The 16,963-nt window shown below is 29.3% G+C and overlaps 1 protein-coding gene across 3 annotated transcripts in view; it reads right to left on the bottom strand.

Moving 5' to 3' along the window:
* Positions 1-520: 520 nt before the first annotated feature.
* The window catches only part of LOC106465309 (E3 ubiquitin-protein ligase LRSAM1-like), a 114,649-nt gene continuing 98,206 nt past the window's right edge, over positions 521-16,963 (bottom strand). For 2 of the 3 annotated variants that reach the window (XM_022393178.1, XM_022393177.1), the window contains 7 exons: positions 16,093-16,188; positions 13,425-13,523; positions 9,862-9,993; positions 9,006-9,118; positions 7,461-7,617; positions 6,855-6,984; positions 521-978 (listed from right to left, as the gene is read on the bottom strand). In XM_022393178.1, the coding sequence (XP_022248886.1) occupies positions 6,862-6,984; positions 7,461-7,617; positions 9,006-9,118; positions 9,862-9,993; positions 13,425-13,523; positions 16,093-16,188 (720 nt within the window). In that variant the 3' untranslated portion in view covers positions 521-978; positions 6,855-6,861. The remainder of the gene's footprint in view (positions 979-6,854; positions 6,985-7,460; positions 7,618-9,005; positions 9,119-9,861; positions 9,994-13,424; positions 13,524-16,092; positions 16,189-16,963) is intronic. The other variant, XM_022393179.1, reaches the window with a different exon arrangement.

Below are 16,963 nucleotides of genomic sequence, written 5' to 3'. Positions count from 1 at the left end.
TACAAAGAATGCTCAAAGTAGTTTGAACGATTGTAACACTAAGAGACACTTTGTCAAGAAAAAGTGATAACTATCTGAATGAGGTGCTTATATACAGTACAAGGATAGAGGATGCATTCAGATAGGTGGAGAGTGTCATAAGACAAGTATCGCCAAGGGCAGTTAAGTGGGGTTATAAAAGACTGGAGCAAACAAGAGAAAATCAGACAAATGCTTAGATGGGCAAGAGTTGTAGTGTGAGAGAAGGTAAGTATATGTTTTGAAATCTCAATAATACCAGTTAAACGAATTTCATCACTGGTATAATAAGTTGTGAAAACCTAAATTTGTACTTTGTTAATTGTTTCATGCTAATTAGTATAAAATTGTTAGCTTTAAAATATTAAGTGGTGGCTTAGTTATTTAAGATCCTGAGGATCAATACTGCTTGCTATATAAAGGAATTTTCAAAGAGAATTAATTAACAGGATAACTTTATTCTATATATTTTTCATAAAAGTATAAAGATATATTAAATCAAACTAGTTTGTCTAATTAGCATACAAGTGATTTAAGTTGGGTTACAGTATATATGTAAAGTTTGTTTTATAATGATACACTTTCTTTTCTTTCTACCGAGATATATATATTTATTTGTAACATATACGTGCTGTGCATTTTTACTAGGTTAGCAAGCTAGAATGTGTTTCATAAATATTCAGCTGCTTCTACTTGAGATTAATTTCTACAACTTAAACTATTAAGCTGTGATATCACAAAATCACAAAGTTTCTTGTAGTGGAACAGAATGAAAGCAGAGAACTGTGATCAATGAGGTGGTAAAAACATTCCCCATGATAGAACTAAGATAATGGTCAAATACAAGTAGAAAAGTAAAGTCTAAATTTAGCAGTGAAATTTCCATGTGACAAAGTTTAGAGCTTTAATGTTGGTAAAACTGGACCAAAGGTGAAGCATGACAACTTGAACCATGTCATCCTAAAAGAAGAAAAAAAATTCTTTAACTAGATGAATAATATTTATGAAATGATAAAGGAAATATACTTCCTGGAAATTTTTTCTGAATAAACCCAATAACAAATCTAAATATATTTGTCATAAAGCAGAAAAAATATGTACATTGAATACAACTAAACAAAATCTACAACAATAAATTAACACCTACTTATAGATATACAAGTCACTGCTATATCATCAATGTTGTTTGAAGTATTAGAGCTTATTAAACAATTTAATATATGATAAACACTGATTCTTTCATTCATTATTATTTTATAAAGTTGGACAAATTACAAAATGTAAAAAGATGTTATCACAAATCGTATTTTACAAAAACTGATAACCTGTTAAGAATCCACTAAGTATTAAAATCTCAAATGAATACAAAACTTCAGGAATGTTTAAATTAGTGATTTAACTGAATTAAAGGTTTTCACACAATTAAACCATAACAATTATTCACTCTGTACGTCTACAAAGTATTATATGATCCACACATGACTTGTATAAGATATATAACTGCAGTAAATGATTTTAAAATATTTAATTTATGATATTTCATATGTACTATAATAACAATATACGAATTAAAAAATTGAAAGTAATTTTAACACTAATAAGAAGTGATTTGTAATAACAGTTAAAATGGATAGGGAGCTTGCAAGCATGGTACAATAATCTATAAATATAAAATCTTAATAAGAACAAGCAACATGAAAAGAAACAATGGTAATTAAAAGAACAGAATAGAAATAATAATATATATTATGCATAAGCACCATCGCCAACACAAACATTCAGTCAATGCACCCAGCAACAGGATACAATGTACTATACTATTTATACTAATAAATTAATCATTGAATGAATCATACTTGAGTCAAGACTTAAAGCTCAAATGGATCAATTAAAAATGAGTAACTTATATAAAAAGGATGCAGGAAAAATATTAATACATTATTCTATTTTGTTACAAGTTATTTAACAACTGCAGCTAAAACTTATTTGTGTATGTTAAGTCCTAATGATAAAGTCATAGATTTTGTTTAGAGGCCATGCATGAATGAAAATTAGATACTATAGAAATATAAATAAACAGGTTTCTCCAATAAAAGTTTGTACTTATAAACCATGGTATGTGTTTCTTTATCATGCACCTGCAGGACTATATAACCATTAATAAAAAATACAAATATTTTTGTAAGTTTTTACTTCTTTTCTCTTTTTAAGTTGAATTGTGTTTACACATCAATAGTAAATTTGGAAATACCTTTTATTCTTTTATCAAATTGTCTTTCAGATGTATATCATAACTGTGAAGCTACTGTTTAATAAAGTTGCAAACTGATACTTATATTTAACAATAAATAAATTGTTTTATAGCTCAAAAGTGATTACTAAACCTTGGTATTTAAAAACTCGTTTCCATGCCTCAAATATGAACTTTCTATGCCTGAAAAATAACACATACACTTTGCTTTAAAAAAATTTATTTTGTAACATACAAAATGCTTTGCTTTGACTCAATAATAAACTGGAGTAACCAGCAGATGAACTGATATGGAAATTTGATATATAAGTCAATGTCAAAAGTTGTAACATATAATTTTGTTTACATGTACCATAACATTTTTAATGTGAACTTTTTAGTACTTGTACAGTTTTATTATATATTTCATTCAAAAGAATTATCATTCAACTCTCTCAACACAGAGTCATTCAATTTGACTGACCACGTGACCTCTCTGTACTCCTTTAAAGTCTTTATACATTTAATACTTCTAACTATCAATATAGTGTGTATATCTTCACAAAATTTGACAGTTTTTTAGTTACAAGTCTTTCACATACAAAAAATAATATTTTTAGTGAAGTATTTTTAATAAACTAAAATAAAGATTTGCACATGAATATATTGAGTATTTGTTTTGAATAGTCTGTGTGCAAAGTGATTTTAATGTTAACATTAAAAATACTTTTCCTCATCTCAAAAATCTCAAATTTTCTGTGTAATCCCTAAAACGTCCTAAATGCATTTCAAACGTTTTTATATTTATAGCTCTGTAACCAAACAAAATTGAAGAATATAAAAAAATATAGTTCATTTGAGCAGTGACGCTTCTATAGAGAGTAATTTACATTTAATTTCATACTTTTTCAAGATGTGGTGGATAAAATAGAGAAGACAAGATGCCTAGAGAAGATATGTCACAAGTGTCACACTAGGGGAAATTAGGATGTTCTTTAATATTGCCTTTAAGAATTAGAAACTTAAAACTTGTATACTATTAAAATATGGATTATTAACTAAGATTTTATGCTACACTATTGGTGTAACATGAACAAAAAGTAGTTAATAAAGTTTTAAATGTAAGACACTAAACCTTTCTGTCATGCATAGTGAAAGATACCCGGGGCAAAAGAATTAAGAAATACTTTCATTGATAATGTATTTGTTAAGTTTTTAAATTTTTCAAAACTATTACTTTTTATCAAAGTTCAAAATATATGAATATCACAAAGTGAGTTATAACAATAACAATGTTTTAGAATTATCAAGAGTATAATCCATAAGCCAGGGGACTGAAAATAGCCGATCAGTACCACCTGGGGTGTCAAATTCTAATACTTATTTTCTGAAAGCTTAGTATCTATATGAACTGTTTGGGCATGATAGACATCTGGCTATAGTAGCTTTATATATTTTTCACTGCCTTTATATGTATACCTTATGTTCTGTGATTTACTAACTTTGGGGTTCTTCAAAGCAAATGTCATCTCTAAGTATTAGTTCTTACCTTCTTCTGATTTACTTCAAACTTGGCAAACAAATCAAATTGTGTGATGAACAAAAAGCCTATGAAGTTTTATGTTGATATTTGTTATAACTTGGGAGTTATTAGCCTTTTTATTCCAAAATTACCAACTTCTTTGTTTGAGATATTTTTTTGCAGGGCATTAAAATAGTTTTGATTATCAGCTAAAAGTTGGGAATAAAATTGCCAGTAATCATTAATTTTGTATGCTTTACATATGTGCAGCAATTACATAGGAATAAGTGAATTAAAAAACTATTGGGACATTTTATTTGCATATTTTGACTCTATGCATCAAATATCTAATTTTCAATTTTTAGAAAGTTCTTTGTTCACTAAGATGATGTATGGTTTACAGTATAGAAACCCATAACATGTTAAATGACGATTACCTGCATATTGGTATTTCTGTGATCATAAACTGTCATTATTATGAAATTTGTGATATCTGAGATGTTTTAAGTTAACAAATATCACTTGAAATATATTTTTGCATATGTAAAATTAAAAATTGAATTATCTTTTACTTCTAGTTTGATACAGATCAATTTACTTATATTTTCAGAGTCTGATGGATCTCTAGCTCAAGCCAATATAGAGCCCATTGAGAGTGAATCACAAATAACTAACATACCTGTCAAAACAGCTCAAATGACATGCATTATTCACACCAAAGATGAAGACCAGAGCAAAAATCCGATAATATTACAGGATGTTAATTCATGGAAAATTCTATATGTAGAGCAGCAGAAAGTATTGACAGTTTACCTTGTTACTTGACATTGCATCAACACTGAAAAAAAGGAGAAATTTCAAAGATCCAATATCATTGGCAATGTCGTAGTGTTTTCACCTTGAAGAAAACCTTGGATTCATTAGCTTCCAAAGGTGAAAGAACTGTTCAAACCGACACAGACAAGGAAGGTCCAAAATGTTATGGATGACACGCACCAAACATATCAACTGCGTATGACAGTGTATGCATTTTTTGTAAAAAAAACTATATATCTAAAAGGAAAGAAAACTAGAAAACCTTTATTAAAATGCACTACACTAGGTGCATACAAAAAAGTCTGCTAATCAGCTTTAGAGAAGGGAGATGGACAAATACTTTCCATCATAAGCTGGTTGCTGCTGAAGGTCATTACCTTAGAACATGCTATTGTTCTTATACAAAAGCTGGACATTCCTCCACAGAAAACACTACAGACGACTTGAAGTTAGATTCCGATGTCGAATACAGTGAATTGAAGAAATAAGTTTACAGTGACCTCTTTGCTTTCATATGTAACGATCTCTTTGTAAATCCAGAATTTATGCCAGTGTCAGATCTAACAAAAAAGCTGGTAAATTTGATTACATAACTTGGATACAAGAAAATCAAAGATTCGATCAAAAAACACAATTGTTGCAAATTAGATGCTGAGTTTGGCACAGCCCTTCACATCATTAAGGATATATATAAAGAAAATTGATCATACTTCCAGACAATTTGTTGAAAGACAAACTTGCAAAACAAATCCAACAGTTGAAAAATACTTTCAAAACTTACTCATCATAATCAGCAGATACCCAAGCACCGTTGAATAAAACAGCCCTACACTTGTGATCGGACATTGTGCAGCATGAAGTAAATAGTATTTGGCCTCCACAACCATTGCAGATGACTCCAGAATCAGTTAGTCTTCCAGATTTGGTTACTCAAGTCTTATGTACAATATTGACGGAGTTTCAGAAAGGTACCAAACAGTCAAAAAGGATAGACTGTGTAGTGAATTCCATTGGACAAGATCTGCTCTATGCAGTGAGAAATGGAAACAGCTGTCACCAAAACACATCTTGCTACCATACGTGGTAAAATTGTTAACTGGGAATTGGAAGTCATCCAGATTCTTAATAGGCTTGGTCATTCTGTTACTTATACCAAGTTGGAAGAGATTGACACCACTTTATGTCTACAGAAGATAGAAGTGTTGTATTGCCAACAAATATTTTTACCATCCTCACATTGGATAACATAAATTGACTTGATGGTGGTAATGGAGACTTGTCTGCTTTCTTGGTGTCCTATATCGACATGATGGATATAATGCTAACCTTAAACCATAGACTAGATAATTCATTTCTTGCTTGAAAAAATCTTTGTTGTATGGATTTTTGGTATATATATATAAACTAAACATTGATCTTTTCACTCAAATCTTGTGAGACATTAAATTTTAATTTTTTTTAAATTAACTGTATGTTTTTGTTTCACCTAATAACTCCAAAGTTATAACAAATATTAACATCATAGTTTTTTTTGTCCATCACATAATTTGATTTGAGTGCCAAATTTTGAAGCAAATTGGACGAAGGTAAGTATAAGTACCAATACTTAGAGATGATGTTTGCTTCAAAGAACCCTGAAATTAGTAAATCACAAAACATTGGGTATACATATAAAGGCAATACAAAAACAAGCCACTAGAGCGATATGTGTATCATGCCTAAACAGTTCGTATAGATACTAAGCTTTCAGAATACAAGCATCACAATTTGCCACCCTATGCTGTACCGATCACCCTATCTGGCTGATGGACTAGTAGGATAAATCGCAATGTTAGATAAATGTAAATCAAGTTTCAAAGGCTCTAGAATAAATGAGGTCCCACTACTGATCAAAATGCTCTAAAATTGTACCTTAAACTTCTTGCCTGTGACTGAATCTTGAGAAGTACTAAATTACCTATTCTGGTTTACTTATACAAAAAGGTTGACTTTTTACTGAAAAAATTATAAACGTAACCAATAATTTTATGATTCACAGCTAAGCAATATTTCAACAAAGCACATTTTAAGATATATATAAGTAGTCAGAGAAATTCTAGTTATTTCTTTAGAAATGAACAGCTGGGTGCCATTGGATCCAGTGGTTCAAATGTCAAAGACAATTTTGATTTCTTAATTTAAAGGATTTTCACATTTTTTTAAACTTTCTATCACTATGGATATACAGAAAAATTCTTCACATGAAAACGTATAAAAATTTCAAATTACAAACTGGTTATGAATTCCCAAGGCACAACTTATTGTGAATATTGCTGCGGCACATTGGGCAACTGGTGAGTGGTTTGACACAAATCCAGCAGCAGCATACATGACCACATGGCAAGAAAACCACAGCACTCTAAAACAAGACAATATGAAGTAATGTTAATGTTTTATAAGGCTGCAAAATATCATGAATTGAAAAAAAGAAGTGAAAAGTAAATTTTGTTAAGAATATTTTAAAATAAAATTAAAATAATGAGGGGAAAAAAAGTTATTTTCAAAATGTAACCTTTACCATTCCTGTAATAAATATTTAATGGTAAAGTAATAAACATAAGTGACTGCAATGAGTACAGTTACTGAAATAAAATAAGATAAAACTGATTATACAAACTTTTTAACATTATGGATACAGATTATGTAACAAGTTTTATGTCCCCATTTCTAACATAATTATTATATCAATCATAATCTATAAGCACAGAAAGTAGGTACTAGCTCATAGATTTATCAATCAAATTCTTGAAGAAAAAAACAGACAAGTGTGGATCTACTCAACAGTGATTCACATACAGTTTTATATTTAGATTCATAATAATGTGTTGTACAAACCTTATTCTCTAGACACACAACACACTCTGTACTGGTCCACAGTTTTACATCTTGATCTGTTAAAACAGGTGCTGATGGAATGGCAGGTTCTAAAGCTTCTTCTTCTTCAGCAGGAGGGGCAGAGGGTTCTGCTGGAGCTTCAATAGCTTTGGACGGTCTAAAAAACCCACAAATTATGCAATTAAATCAAAAGATTACAATGAATCATATTATTTTTTCTGAATGACAGTGTAAAGACTTAAAAGAAAAAAGTTTTAAATTAGTTGTTAAAAAAAGTTACTGTATTTCTTATTCTTAAAGTTTTAGAAAGTTTGTTTAACCCTCTCGCTATGGGCTTGGTCGATGTGTTACCGACTTTTTAACCCCAAAGTGACCATTAAAGTTTCCATACTATAACTTTTAAGATGTTTTGTGTATCTTCATGAAATTTTGCAAGTTTTCAGTAGACATTACAAGTCTTAATTAAAAATTTGTATGAGAATATATGGAATGAGAGTGCTGACTGCTCTGACTGCAAAGTGATTTTCATGTTAAGATTAAAAATACTTTTCTTCATCTGAAAATTGTTTAATTTCATTTCCAAAATCTCTTAAATCTTGTAAATAAGTATCAAACTTTTTTTCAGTGAAATGTTATATTTCATTTGTTATTTTCTCTACTCTAACTCTATATGCATTCAGTCAGTTTGACTGACATTGTAATCACCATAAAATAATAAGAAATAAATCTACATTACTCTTTTTTCTAGAATGACTTCAAATTGTAACTGGATACTACAATTGTATATTCTAAATAGCTTAAAGCTTGTAACAGTATGTATCTGTTTACACTAAATTTTCTTTTACTGCACTTTGACCTGTGTCTAACTAATAATCCCACCACACAAATTGAAAATCACATAGTGAATGTGTAGCTTATGTTACCGTATTGAATAATGTAATGTACATCTTGTTTGCAAGTATATTTCATGAAGAATTTTTATTAGTATAATTTTTCATTATCTTACCTAATCTAACCTAACAAGTTTCTAATTTTTACATTTCAATTACTGTTATAATAATAAATAAAGAACGTACATGAAAAACAAGAAATAGAACTATTATAATTTATTTGGCTTCCTAACTATGGCATAAGCTTGTCAATATGGCCACCACGAGAGAAACTTTTAAACTAAAGATAAAATAGTCAATACTCTGTACTGAAAACAATGAAATATGTTATTTGATAGATTAAAACTTTTGCTTTCTGTTAGCTAAAAATAATATAAAACCTCAGAGAGAACTATTGGCAATTTGTAAAAAAGAGGATGTGACAAGTGGGCATGGCAAGAGGGATCTGATTTTCTAGTTTATGGCTTTGTAACCAAATAAGATTAAAGGGTATCCAATTTATGCTTTGCCTGAGTAATAGCTATATTATAATGAGCAATTTATGTTGAACTTAATGAAACTTGCTCATTTGTGCTTACGAAACAACCAAAAGTAAAAACAAAAATGAACAGAAGGGTTTGGAAAGAACTACAAGTAATTACTGCAATCACATCACCTGTATTTCTCTTCTCCTTCAACATCAAGCTTTTTAGCTGGACTTCCTTTCTTCTGGTAGTCAAAAATTGCATTCATTATGGCCATTCGAACAGTGCTGTTGGTTACTCCCAACTGATGAGAATAAAGATATACATCAGATAAGCATACCAAAGCATTACAATCAATAACTGTCTTAGGTAGTCCTATGAATAAACTATTGTGAATAAATTTAGTCTAACTCTATTCATTTATATTTTTTGTTTTATTTAAACATAACATTAAAACTAGAGAAAAATAAGTTTGACAAACTACTACAGAACATTTCACAACTAAAATAAGAAGTGTCCTTATCTAGAAAACCTGACATTATTTCAACAACTTGAAATTGTAAAATAACTTTATATTCAAAATACAAGAGTTATAATCTAAATACTTTGCTATTCTTGCAACAAAACAACTTATTAATATAATTTTACATTTATTTTCACAACACTAAGGTCTGTAAAAAATGTATATTTACGTGATCATTATTAAATTAACTTTTCTAGCCTGCTAGCATATCAGGATTACTTCAAGCAGAAAATGGGTGATATCCTATCTATACAATATTTGAAAAACAAATTTTTAAATAACGGGTGGAAATGAAATGCTTTAAATGTTTTTAAAAACAGTATTGGAGATTTATATCTTTATTATGGAGTCAATTTTATTTTGTAAAAAATTAACTTCAGTTAAAATTACCAACATTTATAGAAAAAAACTGTCAACATAAATAATTTCTGATATTTACAAAAATAGTTAATAAAGCCCAAAAAAATACTTTAACACCAATGTAATTAATCAAAGAATAAATTTTTTTTATATACAGTACTTACTTTACTTAAATCTTTTTCAGACATTTTGATAAGCTGGTCGACTGTGATGTTTTTAGTAGCAAACAGGGTGATATAACCTTGAGCTCCTGCATTCACAAATATTTCCTTAACTACTGGGTCCACTGCTAGTTCCTATAAACATCCAATATATTTGTAATCACAAACTGGTTTACTTATTATTATTCAATCTTGGAAATCTAATTTTAAGTTTGTTTGTTTGAAGTTATGCACAAAGCTACACAATGAGCTATCTAGCATTGTAAGTCCACAGAAACATCACTGTGCCATTGAGGGGCCTAATTTTAAGTAACATTTTAATATTTCTTGAAAAAGAAAAGGAAGATTTTTCAATAAATATGAAGAATTCAAAATTAGGTAGCACAAATTAAAATCATTTACCTGTAACTGAAAGTGCTGAACTAAATCAGTTAAATAAGCTAAAGTTTTTTCTATTGAATTTAAATAATGATTAAACAACTGCACTATAACTTGGTGGTCTACAAATTAAAATCATTATTTAAAGTTTACAAATATTCATCTCATTTATATATATAGACACACACACACATATACATATATGAATGATTACATTCTTTTCTGTGTCCGTGGAATAACAAGCCTTCAAACAGTTCATTAGAAAAAACAGTAATAGCATAAAATCACACATGTTAATCACATTTGCATTTTAATAGCTTGTTTATTACAAAGAAATGTGTAACACTGGATACTGTCAATAAGTTATGATTTTCAAATTAATTTTAGTTCAAAGATTTGTACCTGACCTCAGAAGGCATTTGTAATTATTCTAAAATATATTAGCTAGCAACAAATATCCTATTTCTATAGAAAAAAAACAAGATATTGAAAATTTTATCTAATCAATTTCAGTAAGTTTTCCAATAAGTGTATAATCTAATAAAACCTGACAAATCTTGAGGCAAATCCAGATACTGGTAAATTTAAATGAGCCTGAGAACAATAAGTCTATAATTTAATCAAACCTAAAAAACTGTGAGGTAGGTCTATTTATAGTTTATAATTTGGAGATAAGTCTTGTTTGTTCAAAACTCAACAAGCCTTGAGAAAATAGAATTAAATTTCAGAAATTCAACAAATTCTTGAGAAAGTCTGTAGCCTATAACATAACAATAGAAGATCCCAGGGTATGAATCATACGTAGATTCCAGATTTTCTAGACGAATAATTTTAAATTCATCAGGCCTTCAGAAAATGACCATATGCTGATAAGTCTAATGAGCTTCAGAGGCAGTCTGTAATCTCTTTAAATTAAAAAAGTCTTGAGAATAATTTATTTCTGGTTAAGTCAAATAAGGTAGATTTTGGGGAGGACAAGTGGGAAGTGTGAGCAGAGGGAAGTACATATCACAAATACATTTTCATTTAGAAAAATTATAACTTCCAATAAGGTACTCTCCCTCCACTCACAAGATTAGCTTGACTCCCACATTGAAATGGAGGAGGAACCGGTGCAAGAGAAACACAGGCACATCTCCCGGAAGCATCCGGAGAAATTTGTGAGAAAAGTTCTGGACAGACAAATGCAAGCTTATTATTTATATTGACTACATGTCTGCTGAACAGGAGAAATCAATTTTTTTAATAAAGTATTTTTACTAAAGATTTGTCTATGAATTTATGATACCTATACTGAGACAGTCTAAGTGAAAGGTGATTTTTCATGCTATGATTAAAAATACTCCTTATCATCTTGCAGTTTCATATTACACATTTGCATTTTAGAATTTTCTAAATGAATATCAAGTTTTTGCCACTAAAACTATGTTTTATCTCCTACTATCTCTACCCTAACTCTTAACTATAGTAAAATTATCAATGTACAATAAAATTAAAACATAAAAAATTGGAAATAAAATAAAAAATATCTCCTTTTTCTATCTAAAATGATTGCATATTGTAATAGAAAATTATAATTATTTACCTTAATTGCCTTAACTTTTTATTCTTTTCCACCTGCTTTTAGTTTTATCTCTTTTACAATGCTATTAGAATGTGAAACACAATACATCACAGCAGGACACCTTAGTGTAAACAAACGAATAAAGTCAAATCATGTGATCTCACACAAAAGAATTAGGTGAGCAATCCAAATCAGCAATCATGTGGAATGTTTTAATTTTTTTCCATTCAAGTTTTCTTTATTAACCCAATAAATTTTGAATTTTTAGATTTTAGTTAGTTTTGTTAAAAGATGTACAACAAAAAGAAAATATAAATTAAAAAAAACGAAATTTAGCACTTTGCTTATTTGTACTTGGAAATGTACATTGATCAGACTATATTTCTCACACTGTTTATTGTCCCCAAAAGAATTTATGTAGCTTTTAAATATATATAAAAGTATATCAGGCACCAGATTATAATGTTTTAAAACTACTACACCTAATGTGGCTTTCTAAATGAGTGATATATATAGGATAAAATTCCATTACTGCTTGGAAAATCACCTTCACTCTGAACATGTCTACTCTTTATAGTACACTATACGACTTTCATCGTGAAAAATAAATTACAGAATGTAAAAGTGCAATACGTTGAAGTTTGCACTTTCTATTGGTTATAAACGTGTGTGTGTCTATATATTTAATACAAAACACGTGGTTTAGAAAATACACTAAAGTTATTAAAAATGGGAAGAGTCTGGTTTGTAGGTTGGACAACTGTATACAATATAAAATGTTTTTTTCTGTTTAGTATAACAGTTTTGTTCATTATAATTTTACTATTTTACAAATTTGGCTGTTTGAAGATTTCAATAACATTGAATAATTAACAAAAATAAGAGCAATAAACAAAACTTGCATTGTATAATAAAACCTAACTCAATAACTCTGGGATAAAAGGAGATTTGTTCATCTTCTACTACTCTTAACTAACTGATGATGTTGAATGTACAACTAGGCAATTAGAACAATTTGCTAATCAATTAACTGCTGGGCTCATTAATCTATTACATTCAACTAATTAATTATTCTTATATGATACTTGAATAGTTGGAATAATCAAAAATAGTAGCAATAGTAAACACAAATATTGATAAGTTTATTATTTTCATGAATCATGACACTAATAGATTATTAAAGCTGAATACCTTGGATTAATAAACATAATTACAAAAAATCATGCAAGAAATATTTCTATTACTTGGATAGCTGTAATAAATGAAAAAAATTAATAATCAGAAACACTAATATCAGTTAGCTTATTATTTTAATGAGATTAATTACTTGAATAATCAATTATTTTAAGTAACACTAATCAATGTTCATAGATAATTGATTATATCAATTAATGGATTTAATCACCCAGCTCCAAAAATGGCTAATAATTTAATAATCTTGGATAAAAGTAGCCAAATTCAAAAAGTAATTAAGAGAAGTAAATCACCTGCTATAGACATGTTAGAGGTTTAGAACATCCCTAAGCACACATCTGTTCTTGGGAATGATGATTTTGCCCTGGCAAATGCAGGAATAATACAATGATTTGCACACTTAACATTCCACAATCATTTTGAAACTTACTTTGTCGATAAGCTCCTGAGGTTTACGATCCAGTAATTTTTGGAACTGAATCAACCAGTAATCTTGAATTTCACCTGCCCGCCTCTCTTCCATTTCATGCTGCCAACAATACTTGGATATTACTATACTCCAAACAATATATGATATCAACTGGCACATTAATTCTCAGTGTTATTTGTGAACAAAAAAAAAGATGTCACTTCTCCACTAAAAATGTAGTAAGTTCTGTTGAAAATATTATTGTAATTAGACTTAATGAGAGCAATATCACACTAAATTAAAGTAACACCACATGATTTGTGCAGTGAAAAAAACTACTTGCAGACTAGAGAAAAAAGTGCACAATTCAATTCTTAAAGTAGCAAAAGGGCAGTTAGATTACAATAGAACAAAGTTGTAATCAAATGTAAGGGTATAGGTTATGATACTCATAAAAGCCCGTTTTGTTTTCCATGAAAGTCACACATGACTAATAGCAAAACCTTTATAAAATGTTTTAAACAATAATATATGCCTTAAGACATAGCTTATAAGATCATTCATAATATAATAAAATTATAAATTTAAAATAATTGTTTCAACTAAAAAAATTTACACACTTTAAATGATTTGTCAGAACTTTCAAAAGCTAAGATAATTCATATAATGAAATTAGATTGACATACATTAATATAATTTAAGGGCAACAAGTAACCTGTTTGTCCATCTAGGCCATCCCATCTACTAAACAAAACTTTGAAATAAAAATAGAACACTTAAAGCCAACCCTTGTCATTCAAATATTAATCAAGCCTTCTCTTAAATTTATTGCATCAAACCATATCTAAAGGCGACCCATTCCAAAGAACAACCACTATGTTACAAAAATAAAATTGTCTTAACTGAAGATGACTCTTACTCTGCCAAAATTTATATAAAAGGCTCCTAATTCTAACATTCTTACTATTATGTACGAAAGAAGAGGGAACTCTCAACAGCCACGGCACTTGATATTCTTTTAGGCAGGATTAGAGTAAATTAATCTATGAGACCTTTTTTTTTTGGTATTAGATATATTTTTTTTTGTGCCAGCAATACCAAGTGTGGGGCCAGCATATACCTGATTCAATTTTATTACTCATCAAAATCTCTACCAGCCTACCCTCAAATTGAAATTATTTTAGGCAGGATTAGAGTAAATTAATCTATGAGACCTTGGGGATGGTCATATACATCAATTGAAAGGGTTTGACCTACTATGTCCAAAACTGTAATTATATTTCAAATCGGTTAAAAGATGATGGAGCTATGAGCTAGAAGTTCTTGAAAAAAACAAAAAATACTTAGCACTGTTATATGAGCTGCTATGTTGTGGCTAAAAAGATGATGCATCAATGCTATCAATTCCCTTAATAATCTTAAACAACACAATGAGATCCTCTCTAACTCTTCTTGTATCAAGAGAAAACAATTTCAGAGATCTTAACTTGTCCTAACAACCTTTCCATCTCAGGTATCATGCTAGTATCCCTCTTCTGAACCCTTTCTAAATATTCAAAGTCCTTCCTGAGGTTAGAAGTCCAAGACTGAAGGTAATACTCGAAATGTGGCCTAACCAGTGATGAATACAATGAAATTATAGCCTCTTTAGAATTGCATTCAATACTTCTGTAGCTACAACGTAAAATCCTATTTGCCTTGCCACGAGCAACAGTACACTACTTGGATGGCTTTTGACAAAAAAAATAGTAGAAAATGGATCACATATCAAATCTTTAACCTCCTTCAAAACCCTTGGGAAAATATTATCTGGTCAAAGAGCTTTTTTGGTGTTCAACAAAGATTTAGCCTGATAAGAACTGTATTAATAGACTAAAACGTTTTCCTCAAACAAACTCTAATCAGATATATGAACTCACTTCAAACATTTTATGACTTAACATTCCTCTACCTAAAATAGCTCAATAAGAATTATTTCACTAGACATCTTGACCTTTATCCTTCAATGTTACTTGAAAAAAGTTGGAAGTAGAATCACTAAATCATCTTTCAGTGTACGAGACAAAAACAATTAAAATCAAACTTCTAATAATAACTGTTTACCTCAGTAAATACTGGTATCTTATGATACATCTTTGTTTAAGCTTCTTATTCAGAACATATTGTATGTGGTCAAGGTACAGTGAAATGGAAATTTGAAAAATATGAAATAAAATGAATAATATTTTTCCTCTGCACTAACTGCATTATTGACTAAATATTCCCAAATAAGAAAGCAAAGTTTAATGTTTTTATTTCTTTCACTATCCATCATAATTGGTTCTGCTAAGTCAGCAAGACATTCTGCTTTTCTTTGGAGTTGAGAATTTCTTTCACTTTACTTTATGTCTATAAAGCTTCTTTCTGTACAACTGTTACACTCAAATTAGCAACAAATGAGTGTAAATAGCATAAGATAGCCATGCATCATCATGCCAGGCACAAAAATAGTATTTATGTTAATTTTTTATATTTAAGAAAATTATAGTTATTTCTTCTGGTGCAACTTTTATATTTTTCTGATATTCCACACACATTAGGGGAAAATATATGTTTAATTAATCAAAAGATAACTAAATATCTGCCTAATCATAGACATTTTATAAATACAATCTATATTGCCTTTACTAAACTTGAGAAATAAACTTACAATTCTCTTTATCAGTTCTTTTTCTCTGTTTTGTCTCTGTTCATACAGTTCTGCCAAAAGCTGGGCTAGAATTGTCCTTTTTTCTGCCAGTGTGTTCTAAAATATGTAAATTCTCATAAATACCCATACTATAAAAACCACATTTTTAATTTCAGTTGCCAGATTTCATTGTCAAGTTGGTAAATTTATTTGTTAGTAGTAGTCTAAGTTATATTACTTGTTTATCTAACTTCTCTATGCAACTTTCATATAATTCACAATAAAGAGAACTTAATAGTGAGTAATCTACTGAACTGAATAATTAATTCAAAAAAATACAACAACAGAAACTTTTACAGTATGCACGTTCTGATTTTAATAATTACAATGTTTAGACCCACAGTACTGAGTCATCATCAGATAAGGGCTGTATTCAATAAAGCAGCTGAATTTCAGAGAACATTACAGATTCATTTACTGTTATTGTGTTTTTGAATTAACAAAGAGAAGTTTGGTTGAAAGCACTTTCCACAGATATATTCTGACACATCTTTTTCTGTCTAGTAGATGCCAATTTGAATCTATTCTAAATATGTGAGATAAATGGAATATGTCAGTAGCACAACCATGTGGTAAAGCAGGTCAAAACACATTATATGTAAATGGAGGAAAATTACAAGAGTGTAGTATGTGGACAGCACTCTCTCTCATTTTCTTGTTATATATACTTCATTAATTTAAAAAAAATTAAACTTTTTATTCAGAACATACTGTATGTGGTCAAGGACATGCACTAATTCAACCCAACATGTTACTTTCTGCAGCAAGATTCAGCCCACTACTGTTTCTTGGCATGGTATTCTATAATTCTTTGTGAATCTAGAACTGCTGT

The sequence above is a fragment of the Limulus polyphemus genome, unplaced genomic scaffold, assembly GCF_000517525.1.
Source record: "Limulus polyphemus unplaced genomic scaffold, Limulus_polyphemus-2.1.2 Scaffold1903, whole genome shotgun sequence".
Lineage (NCBI taxonomy): Eukaryota > Metazoa > Arthropoda > Merostomata > Xiphosura > Limulidae > Limulus > Limulus polyphemus.
This window is presented reverse-complemented; position numbering and strand designations above follow the sequence as displayed.